At 42.9% G+C, this 25741-nt stretch overlaps 1 protein-coding gene across 2 annotated transcripts in view; it reads left to right on the top strand.

Annotated features, from left to right (window-relative positions):
- The first annotated feature begins 1919 nt into the window (after window positions 1–1919).
- Window positions 1920–25741, top strand: part of LOC116791829 (calcium-activated potassium channel subunit beta-2) — a 146034-nt gene continuing 122212 nt past the window's right edge. The window contains exon 1 of one of the 2 annotated variants that reach the window (XM_032698212.1): window positions 1920–2193. In XM_032698212.1, the coding sequence (XP_032554103.1) occupies window positions 2156–2193 (38 nt within the window). In that variant the 5' untranslated portion in view covers window positions 1920–2155. Of the gene's footprint in view, window positions 2194–8166; window positions 8186–25741 lie in introns of those variants that run through there. The other variant, XM_032698213.1, reaches the window with a different exon arrangement.

Raw genomic sequence — 25741 nt, forward strand, 5'->3', positions numbered from 1 at the left:
GCCCTTTGAAAACCAATAGCTTAAATATAACTGTGCTGGAATTACTCCACTGATTTTCCTTCGTAAGGTCACCAGCTCTGCAAGCAGTGAGAAAGTACAAACACAAAACAAATCCTTTGCTGGCAATTACTCCAAACACCCAAACCAACCAAGCTCATTAAAAGCAATTGAGAGGCAGATAAATTATGTTCTACCATTAACCTAGATTCTTTTAAAGGTCTGGTTTTGTACACAAGGACTTCAATGAGGTAACACAATTGTCCTGTCCCTCTAAAATCAGTTCTTGCCCATTGTACAGTGATTTAAGACCTCAGTCTTTGAACTTTGGACAGCTTCTGCTCTAGGATTTGCATGGGGCTCCACTGCATTAGAGGGGAGAGGTGCATCTGACTTTGCCTTCTGACTGAGGGGGTTACTCCTGCCCAGGGATCAGTTCTCAGCTTGAAGGAAATGGGTAAGCCAGGGCTGGGGGCATTTCTGCTTCTCCTGGGCTGGTGTCTCACAGCCAGCCCTTACTGAATGTCCACTCTTTGGCAGTCTGGATGGGAAGGCTTTCAGGTTTGCTGCTGGCTGAGAGGAGCACACATTGGAAGACTCCTTCAGAAAACAAGACCTGGAGGAGATGCTGACTGACTGCAGTTTTCAAGGAGCATGAAGGATACAGGCACACCTGCTCCATTGGATCTATGGGGATTTGTGAACCAAGTACCTTCAGGTCTCTTAATATCCTGGATGGGAACCAGACGACTCCTTTTTCCCATGAGCTGAGAGAATTATCACTAGTATATGATCTGTGTGTCTCCTTACATAACTCATAACTTTTTAAAAGTCCATCAGCATATGGAGATGGAAAACTACAAAGCAAGATGTCAGAGGGTTACAGGGACACAGGGGTGGGGGTTAATATTACATTTAACAGGACGACTGCCAGCCTTGCTGCCTTCAGCAGTTCTTTCACACCTCTGCTACTGGATGCAGCATTCCCTGGCTGTGGGCTCAAGACAGATTTCATTTACCCCGGTGAATGGAATGACCTTAATTTCTCTCAGCCTCCCTGAAGTAGTTCCAGGTTTATTCTGAGGCAAGGGGAGAACCTGAGCCCAATTTTTGGAAAACAAATGAATTTGCTGCACCCTGGGAATTTTCAAACACGATATATCCATCAGTTTTCCTCTCTGACTAACATTTGGCAAAATGTAGCTGTCAGAACCTTTTAATTCAAACCAAATTGCTTGTTATTTGTTCCAAGACATATTAAATGTCAGTGACAAAAGTTTCCATGCTGCCTCTGCGGGCTCACACACATAGCTACCCTATGACCTACACCGAGGAACAACCCTGGCACTTGGAGAAGCTTAAATCCACTGAGGCAGGGGTGTGAAAACACAGCTGGGCCCAGCAGCTTCTGCTCCTGCAGTAAATCCCTTTGCCTCTCCACACATCTCTCTACCCTTAAAGTCTTTAGAAGTGAAATCATGAGTTCTCCTTCTCATTGCAGTTCTTTTTTGGCACTAAAATTCCCTCTGAGGCAAGGACAGTTTGGCATATTTTCCCTGTCTGCCCATCAAGCTCTTAAAAAATTAAGTTATTAATCATCTAAACATTCACCTCTCCTGCACTGAGACTTTCTGGCCAGAAAGCCCCATAGGTGGTTATTTCAAATAGGAGTCTGCTTCCATTGAAGACTTCTGAATTTAAAAAAAAAAAAAAATCTGAAGTATGGACAAATGCACCTTGTGATAATTACTGACTAGCACTATATTTTTAAAGCAGTCAGCTGACCTTCCAGTTTATATTTCACTAATTTGCTTACATGGTAAAAAACAACCAACCACCCCCCCTTCCCAAACCCCACATTCATCATATAGTTTATCTGAGGTCTCCACTACAGCAAAGCACTGCTTGCAAGAAGGAAGAGAAGTTTTCAGTAAAATTGTTTTGCAACAGATGTAACGACGGAAAAAGTTAGTAACTGGGAGTGTTCTCTGCTTCCGAGTCTCGCCGTTGCTATTGCCCTGCTGGTCTTCTGGGTGTAGCTTTCCTCTTGGGCTTCTGTGTTTGCTTTACGTATTGCTTTCCTCTTCCTTTTGGTCAGGAGCCTTTTTACGATCTGGCAAAATAATACTGAGCAGCAGCACCGAATCTGCAGGACAAAATGAGCCTTTGCCTTAAATATCCCAGAGATAAATGGAGGTAAGTAGAAACGAAACAAAGGGATCGAGCTGTTTGGGGTGGGGAATTGCTGTCAGTTCACTAGTCGGGTGCTACTAACAACTAGTACACTGGATTTGGTTTGGGTCTTTCCCCCGCTATTTGACTGCAGTGTTGAGAATTTAACTGAAGCCTGGCATGGAAATATACTGGAGTTGTAATTGCATCCAGGCCTTTGGTAGGGATTGTGGAGTTGGTTGGGACAGAAACCCTTTGAGCAGGGTTTTCTGGGCCTTCATGGCAGACCTTAAACACATTTTCCCTCCTCCTTTTCCCTCATCTTGCAGAGTATCTCTGTGTTTCTGATTCACTGTGTACAGTGTATCTACTCAGAGCATTTACTCTGTTCCTATTATCTCCCTGTACTTCATATATAATACAGAGGTTGTATTTGCTCAGCTGTATTGAATCCTGTTATAAAAGCAGGGTGCAGAGGGCAGGTTCTGGATGCACAGTGAATCTCTGTAACTAATAAAATATAGCACCTGCTCTGTTGGAAGTATCAATGTGAAGACAGAGTTGACAGGGTAAGGGATCCCACTTCATAATCCTGTAATACTGATACAAATTTGATGGTATTGGCATAACAGGGATGCTCAGAGAACTAAGCTGGACTTTGAGATAAACTGAAAATGGTTTCTTTAAAGGAAAATTACTCAGTACAGGATTTGATGACGTGCAGGTCTTTTACTCATAGGGTGTCATACCTGGCAGTTAGTGGATGAAAAGAGTCTTGTTTATTGTGTTGTACAATAGCAATGAATGTTTCAGTTTAGAGAAGAAGGGAATGCATGTCCAAATGAGACTCCACATGTGAGTCAAGAATAGGCAAAAACCAAGACTAAATATTCTTGACACTTTTTTCTGTTTTCTAAGTTATCTTTTAAGAATCTTCAAATTTACTGAGATGGAGGGGTTTTTTTCTGTCCTATTCAATGAGTATTTCTAATATCAAACTTTAAGTTACATTAGTTTTGCAAGCACACTAATGGTATGTTTTTAGTCTCCAACTGCATTATCGTGGGGTTTGGAGCCAGGTTTCCAAACTTGACTGACAAAAAAGAAAACATTGTTATCTACTGTTTGCTGATAATTCAATCTTATGCCTATTTATGGGTTTTCTAGGAAAATATTGATAGTGAACAATTGCAGGTGAGAGACATCAGTTAGTTCATATATGAAACAGAATGAACATTTTCCCAAAATATTTTGTAGAATCAACAAACTTTTTAGATTAGTTTCATCTTTTGTTCACACAGACACTATGCTCCCTCATGTTGTGAAGTACCACAAAGCAGAGTTGTGTTTTGGTGTATGAAGTATATGTAACTTCTGAGAGGACCTGAACTCAGCAGGGGTGTTAGAGGGGCACAACCTTGAACTGGGGATATCTGAATTAACTTTCTGTTGGTCACGTTGCCTCTGGCTTCTCCCTCCTGTGTGATCTGCTCTCTCATGCAGACCCCAAGTTCCTCGGGGCAGGGGCCTTCCCTGACTGAGTGTTCATACAGTGTTTGCAAGTGTCTTCCTCTTATTTATGTGGCAGCATACTGTGGATAACAAATCCACTGGCTTTATTCATCCCTTTTCATAGCAAAAAGTTCTGTAAAGCTGATGGAAGATCTTATATGTCAGTACCAGACCTCAAAGTATGACTGTCTGTCCATTGTGTTCATGCAAACACTGAGTTTAGCTGCCTTTACGTTTGCAAACCCATGCCCAGAGAGCTGAGTCACTCTGCAAAGCAGCAGCTATGGCTCCTTCAGACATTTGCTTTTCCAAAGTATATCCTCCCTCTTCCAACAAGGCCTCTAGGACACTTCTTGCTGCAGAAATTTACCTTTCACACAGGCAGTCACACTTCCAAGCTACCAAGCTGGTAACAAGAGAAGGGAGGGAAAGTCCTGTGTCAGGAACAAATCCAGAAGACAGATCAGGCTTAAGGTTATAACCTTGAACCACTGATACAGAAAAACAAAAAATAGCCTGTACAGTTATTTTCACAGCCTGATTTCAAACTCCCTTATTTCAGTAAGTATTTCTACTGGCTTTTCAGATTCTTTTTGCACAGCTTGAAGTGCTCTCCACAGCCTGTGTGAAATCTGAAGGGGCAGATTTTGGACACATGGAAACAAACTGCTGCAGTCACCAAAGACACATTGAGGTACTCGAGGAGTAGAAGCAGTCACCCCTTCTCCCCTGAGCTCTCAGCTAGAGCATAGACCTGGGAGTTCTGCTGGGAGCAGATCATTCTATCTGGCTATTCATTAGTTATTCTAGATTATTCTGATAGACATTCTATAGATTATGCTATATAATAATAAAAAGCAGAATCATGCTAATTGTAGAATCCAGAGACTAAGAAAAATAGCATGTGAAGAAGGGAACACAAAAAAATATCCTCCTGTAAAATAAAAATGTGCTGGGAGTCAGTGGAGAGTAAAGAGAAAGAAACACTAGAGCAGTCGACTAGAAAAAAAAGACCAACATAATACTTGATAGTCACAGGAAGATCAAAAATAAAATGAAACTACTTTTAAACCTCTCAGTTGGAATAGACTGCAGAAGAGCCAACTAGTCACAAAGAAAGCTGTCAGAACAGGCAAATTTAAACAGGAGGTATCGTAAAAACAGGAAAAAACTATTCCTATAAGTAATATCTGGAACGTCAGAAAGTAAAACACTTTTGAAAGAAAAACATTGGGAACAGCTAAAAACTGAATTCCCATCCAGCGTTCTACAACCTGCTGCTGGAGGTCTGGCAGCCATTTCAATTATTTCTCAAGCTCATTTAAAAAACAAACAAAAAAAAGTCTTGCTTTTCCATCCCCTCAGTTAGAGAAATATCATCACATCTTTTTATGTTAAGAGTTAGTTGATGAATGTCATGTCAAATATCACTGCCTCTGCATTTGACAGGAATCAAAGCAGACACTTTGAAAAGCAAGTGTCTTTGAACTGCTAATTACACTTAACAAAGAAAGTGTTTCACTTGTTATCTCTTAATGAAATTTCTGCTTTTATCTAGAAGGTTTTTCTTCCACCTTATTTCTGGACAGCATAAAGCTATGTTGAAATCAACTGTAATCTATTTATTTCTGATTATACTGTGATATTTTAAAAAGTGGGGAAAATGTCCAATGTTTCTTGCATAATCAAAGCTTCTGGTGATTTGTTGAGAAAAACTGGCAAAGGTAACCCTTTGATAGATATGTTTCTCTTTTGGATACATGCTATTAAAAAGTATTTAGCTCAATTTCTCTACCCCCAGGAATTTCTCCTCCTAGTTTCTTCTTCCTTAACTCTCTCTTTGGGGGTTTATTCTGAGAGGAATTTAAAATACCCAGAGAAAAGCTACACTCAACCAAATCTACTCAAACAAGAGCATTTGCAAACAGGAGGATAAGTCATTAGGGAGAAAAAGACAAGTGGTAGGCCAGTAATTTGGCAATGTCTCTAATTCCACCACATTCAAGTATTTTGCACAAAGTTCAAAAAAGAAAAAATCAAAAACCAGCAAAACTCTAACAAACAACAAACACTCAGAATGCAGTGTAACCCCTCAGAGCCTCAAATCTTTTGACTTACATCCTTCTCTAATCTTAAGGCTTCTTAAGTGATGACAAAAAGTGAAACTATAGAAGTCCTGGATTAGGAAGCAGGTGGCATATATGTGTCTGCTCTGCTGGGAAAAGGGAGTTCTGATCTGCCAGAGAAGCAACTGTTTTGTGCAGTCAACATCAAGATACATCTTTCAAATTTCATAGCTTCAGTCTATGAAACTATTGGAATATGAGGCTATGAAGAAAGTACAGCTAATTAGAGAGCTGCTGGTAAGTCAGGAATTGATGGTAAAACCTGCACTACCTGATATGCATAAACAAGTTTTATACTGTTACTCTCCATCACTGGAATCGTGGATTTCCCCAGTGCTAACCAAAGCAGAACTATTTTTTAAAATTTTAATATTCTCTGATTTATATTCCATGAGTTGAAAAGGGAATTCGAGCTTTATGCCATCTCCTCAGACTGCATAAGAGTGTAAGCTCAGGAGGGTTGACTCTCATTTTCCTTAAAACTACTTTGAAAAAGCATACACATACAGGGTGAACAAAAATGACAGTCAGGCCTGTTAAGTAGTTTACAATTGCTCCTTTCCACTGCCAGTTTGTCCCACATATTCCTGTGAAGTATGCAATCTTGGAAAAATGCTTAAAACATATAAACAGGAAAATTCAGTAACACCCAAAAGTCAATTGCTCTTCATCAGTAAATAAGAGGGCATTCGGAGACACTGTCACGCAGCAGAGCCTGGGATTAGCTCTGAATTGCCTCTTCTGTGAAAACTTCTTCCTGCTGTTTCCTCTCATCCATTTATAAACATTCTTCCTTTCTACCCACTTGCAGTCCCTGCAAGATTGTTTAGGATTTCAGCTAATTTGACTGAGAATAAGATGTGGACATTACGTATTAAAAAAAAATTTAAATCCATAACATGCCATTCATATCCTTACATGGTTCTGTCACCCTGGCATTGACTCGTGTGAATTCTATGAGGGTGCCAGTTTCACAGCACTGGTAGGATGTAAGGTTGCAGGAAGTGCATTCCCAGTAGGTCCTGGGGAGAAGTCACTGGACCTGAAATGTGGAACAGGCTCTCCAAGGAAACAACCGGAAACCCTCTGCCAATGACTGTGGCATTGAGCCTTTTGTGTGGCACTTTTACCTCTTCCATAAAAATATGCTCAAGGATAAAAAACAAAAGGGAAAAAAAGAGGATGAACCAAACACAGAGTTGAGTCCATTTTTACCTTATGCCTTGGGAAGGCAAAGAAAACACTGAGCAGCCTCAATGAAATCAATAATAGGGCACCACGCAGGAGCTGCTCAGTGTGTGCCTAATCCCATTTCTTACAATTAAAGTCTTAAAGGCTACTGCATAAGTACATTAGACCAAAGATCCCATCTAGGCAAAATTCATCTATGCACATTACCAAAACAACAACCTTACAGGCTAACGTTAGCATGTACTTTCCATTTTCAAATCCTGAGATTCGCATTTCCCGAAAGGATCAGCCTGTTTCTTTGAAGGATTAGTAAACCACACAGCAGATGTGTTGTACACAGATTAACACAGAGAGAAGCTGCTAGCTGAACAGTTGTATTTTTCATGAAGCACATCTTTTACTTTATATCTAGTGGTGAGTAATTCTGGAATCTCCACCACTGATGATTTCGGAAAATAGGTTAAATAAAGCAGAGAGAAGTGGTTGCGAGTAAAGCTGAACCTGCCGCAGGGCAGCAGATGGACCAAGTGACCTTTAGGGGCCTTCCAGTCTCTCTTTTCTATGATTTCTTTGATTTAATGCTTCTATTTGACAAATAAGATAAGTGATGGGGGATGGCTTAGATGAGGCCAATTGGGAGCGTTTTGCTTGCATTTCCTGAGCAGTCATCCAGCTTTGGAGGAGAGCTAACACACTCCATGCACAGCCAGTTGAAATCTTTCCCAGCAAAGACAGGTTGTGCATGCAAACATTAACCATTTGACAGCTTTTTAGAAAATACCCAGTTGCCTACTTAGCCTGTAATACTGTTTGAGTGACACATATTCCTCCATTGCATTAGTATTCCTATCACATTAGTATTCCTATGAACTTTTAAATGAGGGAGTGGACTTCATCTATATAGCTGGAGGCAGAAGTTCTAAAAACTAGAATAAAAAATGTCAGTTCCTGACCTTATCCTCCAGCTGAGCCCCAAGAACTCTGGTCTCTTATGAGAGGCTGGTATCAGCGTGTTCAAGCTTGAGCCAGGGTAATGCAGTTAACCCCGAATTTCTGACTGTGTCCTGGCCCTGCCTGTCTGCAGACTAATGAGCTCACTGATTTCGGGTGTGGAGGCTGCTTGGAAATGATGCAGCACTTGTCTGTGTTACTGGTAGCACTGGAAAAAGGAGCAAAGGGCCGGAGAGGTAACACCTTCCATTCTGCTCTCACCTGAGTGGAATCAGTCACAGCAACAGGTTCCACTGACTTCATTGAGAGTTTCCCTGAATCCTGTCTATTGCATGTGCATTTATTATATTCAGGAGTTTTGCTAAGAGATTGAAAGTCCTGGATTTAGAGCTGTCTATCACAAAGTAAACAGTCCCAAAAACATGTATATATTTGAGCAACAGGAGCCAGGTCCTCATCTGGCAAGGAAACTTTCATCTCCCCACAGCAGTCTTTCTCCAGTTTACAGTCTCAGTTGTATACAGGGGAAATTCAAGATTTATCTGAGTCAGAATACATCTGAATTTTAGTTCTTTCACTGCTGAGAAATATGTACAGTTGCTCCCATTATTTCAGAAGGATTTGTTTACTGGAGTTTTTTTAACATCACCCCCTGGTCTCCTTTTAACTTATTTTTTTTTAAAAAAGGCTCTTACTTTTGGAGCTTAGGAGTCACAATGAACAAAAATCTGTGAATGCAATTCAGTTCAGATCCACGTGTTGAGTCATGGATTCCTCTTGAGTATGTGTAGGAGTCAAATCATCTCCTTGTAAGGGGATTGGCAGTAGCTTTGGAAATATCTGTCCTCTTTCTCAGTTTGCAATCATGAGCTGTACTTCCAGGTCTTTTTTTTTTATAAAAGCAAATAAACATTTTATCTGCAGGAATCAGATATTGTCTCAGTAACCATCCCTGTATCTGTGTGCAGTTGCATAGGATGGGAAAGATATGTTATATTGTCTGAGTCTTACACTATTCAAATTCATGGTACTATTAAGGAGATCCTTTTCTGTCTGTCTCTCTCTCATCTTTTACTCAATCCCAAGCAAAACCTAACAGGTGGTTCCCACAGTTCTCTGTCATCCATCATGCCTCTGCTCTTTTATCAAACCTGTGCAGCATTTTCAAAATCAATGGTTACATTTTGTCAGTTATTATGAAACAGTTTTTCATTGCTCTAAATCTCTTGATCTGGAGGATGCCTGAGCTGATGAGAACCAAACCATTTCAGGCACTGATGGCTCAGCCATGACACACACACTACCCTCCTGGGAGCCCTTGCTGGCAGCGCCAGCTTGTGGCTGATTCCTCCAACACACACCCCCTCAGCTCTATCACTGCTCACTTTGAAGAGCTCACTTTGTTTTTCCCCCCTGTATTAATAAGGTGAACCTTGTTACACGTTCTGTTAAGCCACCAGTACAACAGCAGCACAACCCAGTACATCCCAGTATACAGCCACTGATCCCAATCTAAAGGCAAAGTGGTGCTCAGGCAGGTCAGGCCTTCAGGTTTTGATGGTTGCTTGTCTTCTAGGGTTTCGGTAAGAAAAGGTGTAGAAAAAAACATTTGGAACGATTTACAATTGGCTTTTGTGGATTCAGATAAACATCTGAGTGAATTTGTTGAGGAAAACAAACTGCCACGCTGAACAGCTGGAGGTTTAGCCATCCCCAGAGCAAAGTCCATCAAACCCTGAGATGTGGCAAACTGCCAGACAGCTGCATGTGTGTCATTTTCATGGTCACACAGGAATGCCCTCGGGGCAGGAGGGGATTAATGATAAGTCTCTGAAACTCCAAGTGCCTCATTTTTGAGCTTTCCATGGCAGTATATTTCTTCTCCCATTTTCACTTTGTTCTTAAAACTTCACTCTTCATTTAAACCCTCTAAGGAAACTCCTGGCAAGATAGATGTACATTATCCTTTCAGGAGAAACAGAATCTCTGTCAGAAAAATAAATACTGAAATCTGTTTAGTTATGCCCCTCATGTGTACATCTCTCTCTCATATTCTCTACATATTAGTTCAGAAACCAGCTTTCATTTATAGCAATTTCATTGCCATAATCCAGATAGTATGGATTATTTCTGTAGTGATGCTCTAATGCTTATTTGCAAGAGTGGAAGGAAATTTGCTATCCTAACAAATTACTTTTGTCCTTGGATGAAATAGACAGCAAAGGAAGGGCCTCTGGCTAAGTGAAAACACAAGATAGAGATGCATAATGTTCTATATTTGAAGCCTAGTGTTGGAGATGTTAATAATATTCAATTTAACTCCTAGAAAATTAAAGATTTATACTCATTTCCAAGCAGAAATCTACTTCAAAATAGCCTGACTTGGTGTTTTGAAAGATGTCAAAGATTACCTCTTCATAATGACCAGGGAGATATGGATCCAAATAATGATGTCTGGATATTTATACAAATGGTTCCTCTCAGAGCTGCCCATCACAGCTAACTTTGTCCAGTACACATGAAGCTTATTAAACCACAAACACCCTTCAGTTAATGTGAATCTGTCCATGAAAATGGATGGAATGAGGTCTAAATCCAAGTTGAGCAGTCTTACATTAGACTTGAAAGCCAAGTCTTGTGTGAGATACAAGATTTGGTGGACACTATTTTTAACTACAATTGCACACAATACACCAATTAGTCTAGACACGATTTCTACATCACCCTCCTCCTTCTCTAAAGGAGGGGTTTAGGGCTAAAACTGTGGTTGTAAAAGATTTAGTTTCATTCATCAGGTTTGATACAGGTACAGGGCACAGTCACTGTGGTTCACATTCCTTACCTGTGATTTGCCCCTATTCAATCCAGCCCCAACAGATGCCTATGAAGATGACAAAGACTATCCCATCTCACAAGGCTTACATTCCAGACCAACCAGCAATACGCTGCCTTACACTATCTCATGAAGCTAGAGGTGCTTAGTCAGAGCTGTATTGATCCTCCATGGCTGCCAGAAGGAAGGTAAAAGTAGGAAAAAACTCCTATAGAACAGTATAGAGCTTAAGAATTGAGTTTCTCTTCAGACCATGGTGTGACAACAGTGCCAGGCTGTACAGTGGCTAACCAGTGGGGGCACTGGGTGCAGGACCATGGAAACAGGACAGCTGGATGACTCAGCTCTGCCAAGGCTTGATGTGCAACTTGGATAGTCAGGACCAAACAAGCTCTTCTCTACCTGTAAGCCTCAGAGCCCAGTGAGCAGATTTAGGTCAAAGTGAGAAAGCAGCATCTGCCAAAGTATTTGCAAGAACTGTTGAGAGTTCTGTACAAATATTATTCGTGGGGAACAAAAAACGATTTGTATCTAACAACTGGCTCTCAGTAGAGTCACCTTCAGACTAGTCAGGCACGGTCCTGCTTAATCTGCCTGCATTTCCAGAGCACTGATCACTATGTATCTTTGTATCATGGCCATCCATCACACCACCAGTTTCTCATCTAAATACTGCCAGCAGCACTGTGAGCAGCCCAGCGCTGACATTCCCTCCTTCTCCCTCTGCATCTTATTATTGAAGCTGCTGCTGGCAAAGAAAAGGAAAGTGGTTGTGTCCACAGTGACATTAGCAGATCTGTCAGCTTAATCAATGCTGATCCTTTCCTCCTCAGCCCCACTTCTCCTTTTTGAGGCAGCTGAAGATCCATGTAGATTCCATATGAATTCACTACTGTGCCCAGCTATACAGAAATCCTGCTTGTTTTCCATGAAACCTTTGGTACCCTGACTGTCTCCACATGCTATGTGACCTCCTTGGCCACTCAAGGTCCTCCAAGCAGAGCCATTGCCAGGGCTCCCAGAGGCCATGCTTCTCCTGGTCAGCAGGAGCATCTCTGGCAGCAGGCAGGCAGAGCAAGGAGCCCATCTTCTCTCTTCAGGCTACCCATCACAGGGGAAACAGGATTCCAACAGCACTAAAGGCAGAGCAGGGCACCAGAGAGGTGGGGTGCTTTGACTGAGACCATTTTGCAACCAAAGAAACTTGTTGAAAGGTTTTTCCAAAACCTTGGAAGGTAGGCTGTTTGTAAATATTCCCTAATCCTTTCCATTGCAACAAAACATGTTTTTTCAGTTTCAAAAGGAGCAGCCAAGCCTCCAGTAGCAATGGAGCTCCATTCAGCTTACTCATTCCACTGGGTCATTACGGAGCAACAGTGTGGTCTGTAAAGGAGAACAGAGCTGCAGATGATAATTCCTAATGTGAACTGCAGAGGATTCACCATGAGGGGATCCTCCTGGACTCCAGGTGCCCCATTAAGTCAGGCACAACTGGCAGACACATGTGTGAGTAGAGAGAAGATGTATTTGGTAATACAGTTGTAAAGAATAAGTTATAGAGGCAGCTTGTTTGGTATTTTTATTTCTGTGGGGTTTAAATGTTTTTTTAAAGATAGTTTTCAGAAATAGATATTTTATTTTTTTTCCTCTTCAGTTCACCAGGCTGACATACCAATTCATGATGTGCCTTGTTTGATACAGTATGTCAGTCAGCTGGAACTAGATTTCACATAACAAAGCATCAATAGTGTAATTGGAGAGGGAGCATCACAGCCAAGATAGACGATCTTGGAAAATTAGCATTCCAAAAATTTCAGCATCCATAATCCTCCCACTCTGTCTTATGTCTTGCACATTTAGTGTGTGGCTGCTTGCACACCCTCATCTCTCTCTCACTGTGCCTCTACCACTTGTCAGCTCATTGCAGTTCTCAGCCTACTGTCAATACCACTCTCCCCTGTTGTCATCTGACATTCCCTACGGTTGTCTGGAAGGGGAAACCCTGAGTGCAGTCGATCATTGTCATTCAACCACAGGACCTGAAGAGGAAGTGCAGACCAGTTGCTTTGCCTCCTGGTCTCTCCTCCATCCAGCACACAGCCAAGGCACAGCAAGTGTCAGGGACAGGAGGGATGACACTCAGGGGCTCAGCACGCTCAAAAGTTCTCTTTTCTGCAGTTTTTCCCATCACAACATAGATGTGGCCTCACAGTACAGAGGTGTTCATTGTACTGATAATAGTAGGGTTGTTACCTATAAACTTTCTTCCACTGTGTCTCCATCACTTCTCTGACATCACCTTCTTTGCAAAACAGTCAAGGAAAATTTAAGTACCATGTTATTGCACAAGGGTTTCCCTGAGACTCTGAGGGTCAGAGAAAGAAAGGTTTGTTTGTTTCTTCCCTTGATAAAATAATGCCCTCCAAGTAGCACTGCAGCACTATCCTGCATTTCAGGAGGAGTAATTCCATCTGGTCGATATTCCCACCAGCACAGCTGTGGAGAGCTGGTTGTTCAGCATCTCTAGATCACGCAGTGATATGAACCTAATCAACTCTCTGTCTCAGTTTTCAAATCTCATTGAAAACCATATCTTGTCTCCCTTTGTCAGTAATGCTTAATTTTCCTCTTCCACTGAGCTATTATTCAATTCACTGGCAGTAACTGGCGCTGAGAGGCAACACAGTTCATAGGACTGACCTGGGACCACAGCCCAGAGCTGTAGGACTCTGATCTGAACAGTCCTACAAGCTTTGGACAAAGCACTGTGCCTCTGTTTCCTCATCTTTGACATAAGAGTAATGTTTCTGCTGCCAAGGGAGGTTGGAATAATTATACTTCAGAAATATTCAATGCTAAACACTTATACCAGTCTATTTATCATGTTTACAGAGTAATGGCTTGCAGGAATAAGAGACTAGAGAATAGCCCTGTAGTTACAGGGTTGGGCTGGAGTACAGGAGATCTGACCTCTGTTCCTGGCTCTTAGATGACAGAACAGACCCTAGGTAAGGTTTGGGCTTCAAACCTCCACCTTTAGAATGGGAAATACAACTTTCCCCTCTATGGAGGCTAAATCATTCCTGTTTGTGAGTTTGGAAAGAGAAGCTACTGCCACTTTTTAAGTTAATTGCAACTTGTACAGTTCTAATATGGCCTTAGTTTATAAACAAAGGACAAGAAGCAATAACTGCAGCTCGGAAAGGCTTTGCAACACTCAGTCAATGTCTGTTTTCTTGTATTTAATGAAATATTGCACATCAGAATTAATTTAATGAGGGAAATGTCTCTCACAGCCAATGCTGACTTCAATAGCCATTCATGACATTGAGCAAGACAGCTACTACTTGTCTCCCTTTCACTAAAAAGAAGGAGAGCACCATCAGACCTAATATCTACTAAAAAATCAAACCAGACTGCTTACAGTCTGGAAAACCAACTGACACGCTTTGTGGATTTCCCTGTTAATGTAGTTTCCAGACAAGCATCTCTACCACAGCTCACAGAGTTAAAGTCACGCCACGCCTCGTCTCCCATGGAAGTTTTGAAGGAGGATTCAGAAACCCACCAGGTATGATTAATGCCAAGTGGTGTGTGCAGGCAGAGCCCATTTTGCTGCCTCCCACTGCCCAGCCCACCTGCTGCCCACCAGCTGCTCCAGCCTGCCCATGAAACTCCACTCCAAATGCTCTTGCTCCACTTCTTTCAGTGTTTCCCGAGGAAACGCTCAAACAGCTCATCTGCTCTTTAAGCAATTAATGGAGTCCCTGAAGCACCCGGTGAGCAGGGCTCTGCAGGGCCCCTAATTTGCAGCAGCTCACACCCTGTGGCACATGTACACTCCGCCCTTATGGCCAGGAGTGGACCAATGGGTGCAAATCAAATGCTGTGGAGTTACACTGACACACACCAGCTGGCTTGTTGTTCTTATCAATTTTCATAGGTCTTGATCTCATACACACTCATATTGATTTATTAGCATCAGTGAAGTTACTTCCAGAACTGGCCCCTCTGCAGACCAGAGCCCAGGCCTGCACAGAACATGCTTTTTTTTGCAGTTAAGTGACTTCCTCTCCTGAGAATATCTTCCTGCAGCCCTCTTCATCCTCCCTGTAGACCAATATTTTAGGCTTAGATTGGTTTTTCCCAATAGGTTAAGAAAAGCAGCAGTAACAAATACGCTCATTTGAGGATACCAGCTAGATGATGGAAAGGAAAACTTTGGTTAATGCAGAATGCTCTTTAGAGACTTAGTTGTGACATGAATATGGGATTAATACATCTCTTTTTTCCCAGAAAATGTCAACCAGCTGCAGAGCTCAGATTTTTTTAGTCAGTGAAGCTAATCAGGGATTGAGAATCAAAATTTTATCAGTTTTATTGTTTTGAGAGTTGGAAACAGAGATAAATCCTTCCCTGCAGCAAGCTGATCTCAAGAGCAAGAAAGAAGGCTCCTAATGGTGCTGCTCAAGTAGGAGAGCAAGCAACAGTCTCAGGCACATTCCAAAGCATGCACAGTCTTATTCATGAGTATTAATGATAAATTTGTTTGCTGACATGCTTTAATAAATACACTAGTCCTGCTTGGTTCCACACACCACTTCCTGCTGGAATACGAGGATCTGATTAAACAACAAGGAGTTTGCAGATCTGCATGATGATGCTGCTCGTCACATGAGAGTAAGGCAAATTGCACCTTCTCCTTCAGTAACCACAGCTCAGTGCTGTGACCACACCACCTTCACCCTGTCCTAGGGCCTCTGTGGCCAAAAGCCCTTGGTGGAGGTGGCAAGAAGCTGCACAAAGCACTCAGGGAGACTGATTAATGATTCAGCAATGGCTGCAGGAGTGAGAAAGGTTCCTTGCTTATTTGGGGTTGGTGACCAGCACATTAGGAACCAGCAAGTGAAAATACAACCATTATGAGCACTGACACCTAAAGGCACTGCCTTCCAGCTTGCCAGGCACAGGGAGGCCTGTGATGAATTAGCTTGTTGGCTTGATGGTGGTAGGACACAGTGAAAATACTAAGTTGCATGAATGCTTTTGTACAAAGCATAACTACAGCTTGTGTAGCTTGAATGTAATGGGAGAGGAAGGAAGGAAAAACAGGGTGAAAGAAAGCAACTGGTTGTAAGGAAAGCACAAAATGCAGGGTGTCCTGTGGCAGGGCAGCAGCGAGGGACTTGTCTCACTTGTGAAAATTACTTCCATTCTCCTTTCTCTCTGTATATGTCTCTATTGCCTGTTTGTCCATTTTATGCCAGGACTGTCTTCTGGTACATACTTACACATTTTTCAGGGGTCCTCTGCAAAGGGAATATGAACTTAAGATGCACTTCCTTAATGCCAGAGTAACACCATTAGTGACGCTGGCCACCAGCAGCAGAGACAGAACCTTGGGTGACAAGGAAAGCCAGTAAGATGTGGCATAGAACTGAGGCCCCATCTTAGAAGGTTGTTTCTGACCTTAGTGTTGTTCTGTTTGTGCTGGGATTAGGCTTATCTTAAATAAGATCAATAGAAGGGTTGGAAAAGCACACAAAAAGCTCGTCTGCTGTAACGTGTATTAGTTTAGAGATACATTGCCCATTTGTCCTGTGCAGAGTCCTTCCATCAGCTCTGCTTTTGCCATAGTCCTCACTCCAGGAGCTGTGCAACTCAGGAGTGGTTCAGCCTTCAGGATAAGAGGATGAGCCCACCACTGGCCCAAGGAGTGACGGGCAAGGTGAGGTCTCCATGTGCTCATCAACTTTTCCGGTACATGGACTGAGTTCCTCATTTCCCTCTCTCATTCACCCCAGCAGAAAAGCAGCACAGCTCTGTTTGCACAGCAGGTGTCACACAGCCATCTCATCCCCTTGTCAAAGGTTTGAGACCTCTTTCTGTGGGCAGAAACTAACTACAATCTTAAACTGGTAATGTGCTCCAGCCCCCTGTGAAGGGTTGGACTGACCTGACTCTCCTCAGATCTCCTTATCCTCCCCTAATTCTACCCCTTTGCTCAGACGTTCCCCTCCTAAACCCAGAATGAAAATGAAATGCTTCTCCAAGGTAGACACGGTAGGCAAAATGAGCTTCATGGCTATATTAATAAGGAAATTAAGACTAATTGAAGGAAGTGTATAGCATTATACTAAATTGCTGCACTATTTCTAGCATCCATATTTTCCCATGCATGCTTAAATACTAAAGTCAATACAGATCCATAGCAATTGGCAAAAGGCTGCTAAAGTCCGACAGAGAAGTGACTAAATATGAACACAAAAGTAGTTTTGAGAGGGAGAGAGGAAAATATTAGGTATAAAGAACTATTTAATCTCTTAGAAAAAGGTGTCTGGAAAAATAGCTGGAAGAATCAGCCATCTGGAAGCAGCCAGCTGAACCCCAGTGAGCAGCAAGGGGAACTTCTAATGACTAACCGTGTCTGCACGGATGGCAAGTTCTCTCTTCCTTGACAGGTCAGGATCAGATGACATGCCTGACTTCCAGAAAAGTTTTAACTGTTTTATATCAAGATCTACAGACACACATGAGAAAGCGTTACTTGAAAAATCACCATATATTGGGAGGGATTATTCAGTGATAAGGCAGTGATTGCTTCCATGCAGAGAGGACTTCCATGGGGCAGGGCAGTTTCCATGGCTTTTCTAGGGTAACTTGCCCCTGAAGATCCCGGGGCTGCCTTGGAGCAGTGTCAGTATGTGGAAGAACAGGGCAGGCAGAGGAACTGGGGAAGCAGCAAAGACTTCAGGGGAGACAAGCAGAGAGAGAGGTTATGGGCAGGCTGGGGGTGCAAGTACTGCCAACAGAGAGCCTCTGGTTTAACAAGAGGAGACATAACTGCACAAACTGGCTTCCCTTTCCCCTTCTCTGCTTGCTGGGAAGGTGAGTGATCAAAAGGATCCCCCCAGAAATCTTCTCTGGTGGGTCTCTTCAGTCTCACCGAGCTGGTGGATCTGATATGGAAGGGAAGAAGTTTGGGTACATTCGGGTTTCATCCCCAAATCCTCTGTGACACTGGGAAAACGGCACTCTCTACCATAGCCCCGCAGTTTTGTGGGTGCTCCCTGGGACCCGACAGCACCTCTCCCCAGCCCCCTGTGCCACCTGCCCGGAGACCCCTCCGGGTAGGGCTGTCCCTGGCATCCGCCGCCTCTAGGTGCTGCTCTACTACCAGCTATGGATTTCCCGGGGAGAAAAACGGGAAGGGGAAGGCAGCAACTTCCTCATGTTGCAGGAGGAAACTGCAGCAGTTCTGGATCACCAGAAAGTGCCTTTTTCTTTTTGAAGTATCGTGTTCATTCTTGTGTAAACCAGCGTACCAGGCACAGTTATCCATCCACATCTCCTGCAGGGATTGCGGCAGAAGGAATAAGCCTGAGCGTTGCCTTCTGCATCACATTTTGTCTGAGAGACAGCTGTGGTTTAGCTTTTCACACAAAGGAAAAAGAGGAGGTTAAACTGAGCTAGTGGCATTGTCGAGATAGGAGTTAACTCTGCCAGGTCAAGAGCAAGGACGCAAGTGATTTGTCACAGAGAGCAATAATGCACAGGGGGCTGATGCTGGAAGGTGAGGCTTCAAGCTTCAGGCATTAGCAAATTAGAATTTTGCCTAATGAGATATTGATCACTATCACAAACCGTGTCATGACCACCATAAGCTTACCACAATGTGATGGAAAATTAGAACATGTACCAGAAAGCATATTAATTTCTTCTCCTCCAGGAACTTTACTCAGACATTTAGCCAATTTGCAAGTCTCATCCTGCTGTTTCCTAAATGAGCGACAAATATTCCCTTGTTTCCCAAGGGCAACCTCACCGTTTTCCTCTTCAACACCATGATATGATTTTCACCTTGCATTAAGATAAGGTGGTGTTCCTCCTTCCCTGATGCCCCAAGGAACACAAATGTGGGGTGGTCAACACCCACCTGATCCCATGCCAGCTGTGACAACTGCGGAAGGTAATTTTGTCTCACTGCCAGTACAGAGATGCTGTATTAACCATGTCTTCCTGAGTGTATCCCATGCTGTGCAAGACATAGCATGAATTCTTTGTGGCCAGACAAACCTTAACACAATCCCACTACTTTGCTGTGAGCTTTGGAACAGCAAATAACAGACCTGCCTGTCCTTGGGTAATAAGAATTATCAAAGTTCACGTTGCATCCCTGATGGCACATGTGTACTTATATAAGGGGTTTATTACTATACATAATGCAGGGAGAAAGAAGCAAGAAGATTGTACATCTTAGAAATTTACCCTGGTTCAGCTGGCCTGCAGGACCTCTCTGAAAGTGCCCACAGGAGACTGTAGTTCCTTTGAAATATTAATCTTAGCTTAGGGCAAGGATGGTGCATATCAGGCACAAACCTTGGAGAACAGCTCTACAATTTTTCCATCTGGGAACTCTCCCCTCAACAAATGAATTTAACACATATGTGTGATCTCTGGTGGCTGTTGCATGCTGAAATGTAAGGGTTATATGATGCTGCTCATAGAATGGGAAGGTCTCAGGCATGCTGTGACAATTAGTTGGGTGGCAGAGAGTGATGGTGGGGTAGAGTTTTTCCAGGGAAAAACTGGAAGGTGTTTTTCTGGAGCATTTAATTTCATATGAGATGAATCATGTTTCATTTCCAACACATGATCCTAAGAGATACAGGAAGCATATACCTCAGAGAAGGGAAAGCCTTTTTTAAGCTTGGGATGTTTAGTTGTTGCCACTTCTGTGTATAGAAAATAATCCCTGGCAGGAACCACACAGACACTTCTCAGCTGCAGCTGCAGGGCCCAGGCAATCCAGTGGGAATATATGGAATATGGTGCTTGAAAAATAGCAGGGAGCAGAGGTACTTTACAACCTATACCACAGCCTGTGCCATCTACCTGACAAAGTAGTGGACAGCTTCCCTGCACCTGCTGGAGAACGAAGATCCCCTATTTCTCATTTCTCTGTAAGTTGATAATATGCTCCAAGTCACTTATGGAGTTGTGACAAAAGCTGAGCACTGGGAGCAGGTACCTGTGTTCTCTCTTGGTGCCTGAGCTCGGACACTGTTTGGGAGCTGGCACTTTGCTGCACACAGATCCCTCATTGCTCCCACAACCTGCACACGACCGTCACGGCAGACTGAGCCTTCAGTGTTGAGCAGTTCCCACACAAAAGTGCATTTTGCAGCACTTTCCCTCCAGCCTAATTCAGAGCCATGCTGCTACCCTGCCTTTGCCAGCCCCCTCATTCCTATGCTGTTTTGTATAGCCTATGGCAAACATCCCATTTGTGTGAACACACAGCCTCCAGGCAAAACTGTCAGCAAAGTGCAGCTTCCCTGGTGCTAAGCAGGGAAAGGCATCTGGGGAATTCTGACCTGATGCCAAAGATCTTAATGCCTGCGGAGACAGAAGCCCCCACAATATCCTGCTGTCCCTAGATGGGCATCACTGCACTGACTGACCCAGCTGCCATCTTTGCCCAGGCACAAGGCAGGTCCAGGTGAATGGATGGACAGGCTTTCCAAACTTTATGTTGTATAGAATCAATTTTGACTTCTTACCTACCAACCAAATCCTCACACTTCCCCCTGTGTGCACATGCACATGCCACAGCTTCTTTGCACCAGGAACTGGAATGTTATTTCTAATTTTTCTGGTATTTGTTGGTGTTGCTGCAGGCATTTGGGGTTTGAGGGAAGAGAAGAGAAGGCAGTTTATGCTTTTCAATACTGTAGTAGGATGTGTCTGCGAGCATGTTCTGCATTACTGATATCTGTTATTTGTTTGTTTTTTTTTCTGGAAAAGAATGGGTACCAAACCCTGTCTTCTTCAGCATTACAGGCATTATCTCTTGCCCTGTCTTGCAGTACCTGCTGTAATTAGCTTTTACATTAGAGCTCAGGAGTCCATTTTCTATGTCAGACAATGCCTCAGCAAATTTTGGCTAAAGATTGAGGACTGGTATTTGTGGGAATTGAGCCAAAAATTATAGCAGAAACACAATTTTTATTTTTCACTGAATTATATCTTAACAAATGTCAGCGGGAGTAATAGTTACTTGCTGGATGAAATATATTTTTTTAATCATATAATTTGTTCCACAACACTGTTTCTGGTATTTTCTCCGCGAGTTGATTTATTAGTGACATCTCACAAGCTCAGAAACTAAGGCTTTTCCCTTCCAGCTTTTAACAGGGATGAAGTGCTATGTTTGGGGTTCCTAACTGAGACTCACTGTAAGCTTCCCTAAAATACAGATACAATTATCTGCTTTTATTGCAGCAGATGCTCTTGTAAGACCTCCTGTGATTCTCTGTTACTTGTGGCCAAAGACTGCCGTGAGCTACACAGTGCTGTCAGAGGCAAGGGCTGTTGAGCAAGCCCAGGCTGTCCCACTCCAAGTGTCAGTGGAATCCCACCACCTCACACTGATGGCTGAGAACTGATGTGGCGGGAATCCAGCAAAGCAGAACCTGCTCGTAGCACAGTGCAGCTTCACTGTAGCTGGAAAGCACTTCCAGTCAGAAGAACAGTCACTGCTAAAAATGGATTCAGGTCAGCTTTTTCAGTGCTTTCTCCCAGGCAGGACATTCAGCAATTTGTCCTAGGCTGGGAGCGTACTTTCTCCGCCCAGTGTGGACAGGCTGCTGTCTTAATCAAGAGTCCCCTCATGTCACACATGTCACAGCTGTCTTTCTGACCCCTTTCCTCTCTGCATTCTCCTCTCAGCTTTACTTTCTATTTAGTTGATCCTTAAAATCCTTCTCAGCATAAAAATCTAACAGTTGCCACCATGACAGGGTGACGTCTATGTCCATCTCAGTCAGAGGCAGCTGCATCCTGCTTTACTTTCCCCCCCCCTTCCCTCCCTCTTTCTCTCCTCTTTCCCCCTCTCTGCAACTGTCTGTAACCTTACAGAGGTTCAGTTCAGCAGAACTAGGGAAAAAAGATCAAATACACATCAGTCATGAATTATTACAGTAAGTGAGACATATATTAATATGGTAGATTCCTGATTTTCCGAGGACAGAGACTATATTCAACATGGGGAGGAACCTTCACTGTGGACATGCAGGAGATTTGGGTATCCATCATAGGCTTTTTAGGCTCTCAGAGGCAGTTAGGGTCTAGCACTAAGTGTGCTTGTTGGCCCAGTCTGTTAACACTGATGTAAAACAGACACTGTGCCACCTCTCAGTCACAGATATTTTCTGTCAAATGCCTGGGATTCAAACATATGTAATATGGGGGCTGATTATGCTTCAGCATGTTTTCTAACAAATTATTTCTTAGAAATGAAGCACTAAACAAATGGGAATTATAATGAAACAAGACAACAATGATAGCACCATTGTATGTATCTGAAGTAATGATGGGGCTAGATCAGATAATGAAGGTGTAAAATGGATAAACATTGGCATCTCTAATACCCATAATAAATTCTAGGACATTGAAAAACTGAATGATATCAACAAATAACAGTTCATAGCAATAACGATAACAACCTCATAGAAAAAACCATATTTAGAATGCTAGTCATTGAAGGAAAGTGTTCCAAAATGCAGAAACCACTACGGGACCACATAAAATGGATATATGCAACATGGAAAATAATCAGAGTGATTCTCCTGCTTGTCCTTAGCTTCTTGGCTTACATTGTATCTCACAAAGCACCTTTTGCTCTTTAGTTTTCATTGTTGCACGTGCAGAGGGGGTGACAAGTGCTAAAGAAAAGAGTGACTTTAATCCCCATGGCTTTAGCATTAAAAAATTCTCTGCAGATCCCTCTACCTGAAAGGCAGGAAACTTTGTTATAGCAAAACATTTTATGCCGGTTAAAAGTCACCACATTTATAATGACAGGGGGAAAGGAAAAGGTCGGTCTGTGCCAGAGTCACAGGGAAGGATGTGGAGCACTGTGGATGGGAATGGCATTGCTGCTGGTTTGCCCAGTTTGCCCTCTCTCACCCAACATAACGTGCCCTGCAATGGAAGAAGCAGAGGTGACAGGACAGAAAACTGTGGTAAGGATGCTTTGGAGTGGCAGGGCAGGGCTCTGAGAGCTGCACCCACCTCTGCTGCAGCACTACTCGGATCACAATTCCAGCCCACTGATTCAGAGAGAAAGGGATGGATATATCTTTCTTAACCATCCAATCCTCACTTCAGAGTTCACAGTTAGGCCAAAATTAAACCAACAAATCTGCTGAGGTCCAACAGCCCCAAATTTAGCAATATATTGTAATAAGCCATAACAGCTCTGCAGAGTCCCTCTGGATGTCACCGGGGATAAAGAGCAAAGGAGTGAAACCAGATATCTGTCAGCATTAGCAGACTAATAGCAATGTCTCACAGAAGGCAGGGCTGTGACTTATCCCTCTCCTTCAGAGCTTCCTCATCATTTTGCAGCAAGGGAACTGAGGCACAGTAACTGTGTTTGTAAAAGAGATTCCTTTAACCATAAGATCATCCTCCAGGAACAGCTGCCCCTGTAAGAGGGCAGCCCAGCTTAATGCCTTGAAACCAGACCCAGCCACAGAGAGGTTTCATCAGCCCACTCCTCCTCAAAGAGTAGTCAAAATATACCCCGCTGTCAAGTCAGGCTTAGCTTCACAGCAGATGTGGTATGTTTGCAAGCGATAGTCATTCCTGTCATATATTGAAATTAATTTCTTAGACAAAAATCTGCTTTATTGGAAATGAAAATGAGCAGCAGACCCATCAACACAAGCACAAGCGTGTGGCCAGCAGGACAGCAACAACATTTGTGATAAAGCAGCCTTTCCCACTGTTCCCTTCCTCCCCATATGATAATTTAGTTATAGTGCCATTTTTCCAAGACAGCTAAGTGCACATATTTTTCTCTTTCGAGTTGACTGCTGCAGAGTGGCTACACTTCAGAAAATTAGTTTTTATCATTTTAATAATCTAATTTTCATAAACCTTTTAACGCAAAAACAAAAACTGCTTAACGCACAGCAAGATAATTAATATTGAAAATAGACTCTGCAGGGGAACTGTAGTACCTGCTGCCTTACATTAGGCTCCCAGAATAATGAATTAGCCAGGAGCTTTAAGTAAGTTTGTAGGAACAGTATAAACAGCACCAACACAGACACCACTTCCACTTGCCTTAGACAAATCACACAAAGAGGCTACTTAATATGTTGGTAGCCTGGCTTTGAGAATAATTTCACCAGTGTCCCTGCTAGAGCCGCAGTGACTCTTAAAAACCAAAATTGTTCATTTTCAAAATTATCACTTTAGTGTTGACAGCAAAAAATGTAATGGTTTACATGGCCTGAAGAAGGGAATTTGCCTTTTCCCCTCACCCCACATAAGACATAATTGAGTGAGGGAAGGGTTTGCAGCTGGAACTTGGAATGGGTCAGACTAGCTCCGCTCTGCTCCCCACCCCCAGGACAGCAGCTTTTTGGCTTGACCAGGGGCCCAGGATGAGGATTTCTGCTGCCCTAAGGGAGTGGTGAAGATAGATATTCCCTTTCCTGGCAAACAGCAAGTTCGTTTGGATTTTGGGTTCTTTTTAATAGAGTGTGGGGAGAGATAGCAACTAATCCTTTCTGCTGGACGCATCTACCCCTAAGCAATGTCACATAACTCATTAATGATGAGAACCAGGCACTGCCAGCAGAGACTGAAAGGACCCCTAAATGCCAAAATAATGTGTGCACTTATAGAGCACTTAACATCTTCAAGGTACTATACAAATAATTACTAATTATTTAAGGAAGTAATTATTGACAGAGAGAGGTTTATTGCTTTTCCAGAGCACATGCATTGAGTGTATTCCAGGGATCCTTTGAAGGACCCTGATGAATTTGCTAGTACTTCTGCCTGCTCTGGGGAGCTAATGCCTGGTGTTTTGGGGTGGGAGCCCACCTTCAGCTTGCCTGGTTCATGGGAGGATGCTCAGCTCAGCAGGACCCAATGAAAGAGGTCCCTGTCCTGACCCAGGCCCTGTGCCCATAATTCACAAGGGACCATCTCCAGATTTGACCCCTCCAATCTCTGTGGCAATCAGGGATGCACAGTCTGCATGGCTAATAAGTGTGCGCAAAAAGTTTGTTATCTGCCACAGTTACAGTCACCTCACAAGGGACTGCTCAAAGGTGTGAGGTTAAAATCCTGTACTGAAATAGGAAATGGTGGGAAGGGAGTCAAACAAGAATACAGATTCATTTAAAGCTCAGCAGGGAATGATAAGGATAAAAAAAGAAATCATAGTGAATTCATGCTGTCAAAGGATTTAAAGGGAATATGAAAGACACTTATTATATGAGTATAGATGGAAGACAAGCAAAAAAAACTAGACAGGAGATATGTTCATTAATTAGTAAACAAAGGTGAGCATGAAAATAATAATGACTAGAATCTATCTTCAATGAGACCAATAAAAGAAACATGAACAATTCAGAAATTAGGAAAAGCCAATAAAATATCTTTTCTTAATAGCATATGAGAAAATACTTCAAGAAAAATGAGCCTATACGTAAATCAGCTGATACAGATGAGCCCAGGTTATTGGGGGAAATGGTGAAAATTCCATGCTGCATGTGATTATTTCCCCTAGTTTGTGATCAGCAGACTAAGAGCTGACTAAAGAAAAGCGTATACAGACACTCAAAATGAGCAATATTATCCCAAAACACTTTTTAATGAATATATACCTTATACCCTTTCTAACCTAATCAGCATTGCTTTAGAATGTGGTGAAGATGAGGAGCACAAAGGCCAGTTGCACAGCCTGGTCTGTCAAAAGGTCCCTGCAGTGGTCCCTGGGTGACTGAGTCCCTCCTGGCAATGGCCACTGCTGCCAGCAGCTTACTGCTAAACCTGTGGTGAGAGTCCAGGCAGGAGGTCCCCATCCTGGCCAGGCGCAGTGCCACCACAGAGTCTGGGAGTGATACTGGCAGGGAGCAGGATGCTTTGCAGATGG

This window comes from Chiroxiphia lanceolata, chromosome 10 (assembly GCF_009829145.1).
Source record: "Chiroxiphia lanceolata isolate bChiLan1 chromosome 10, bChiLan1.pri, whole genome shotgun sequence".
NCBI classification, from domain to species: domain Eukaryota; kingdom Metazoa; phylum Chordata; class Aves; order Passeriformes; family Pipridae; genus Chiroxiphia; species Chiroxiphia lanceolata.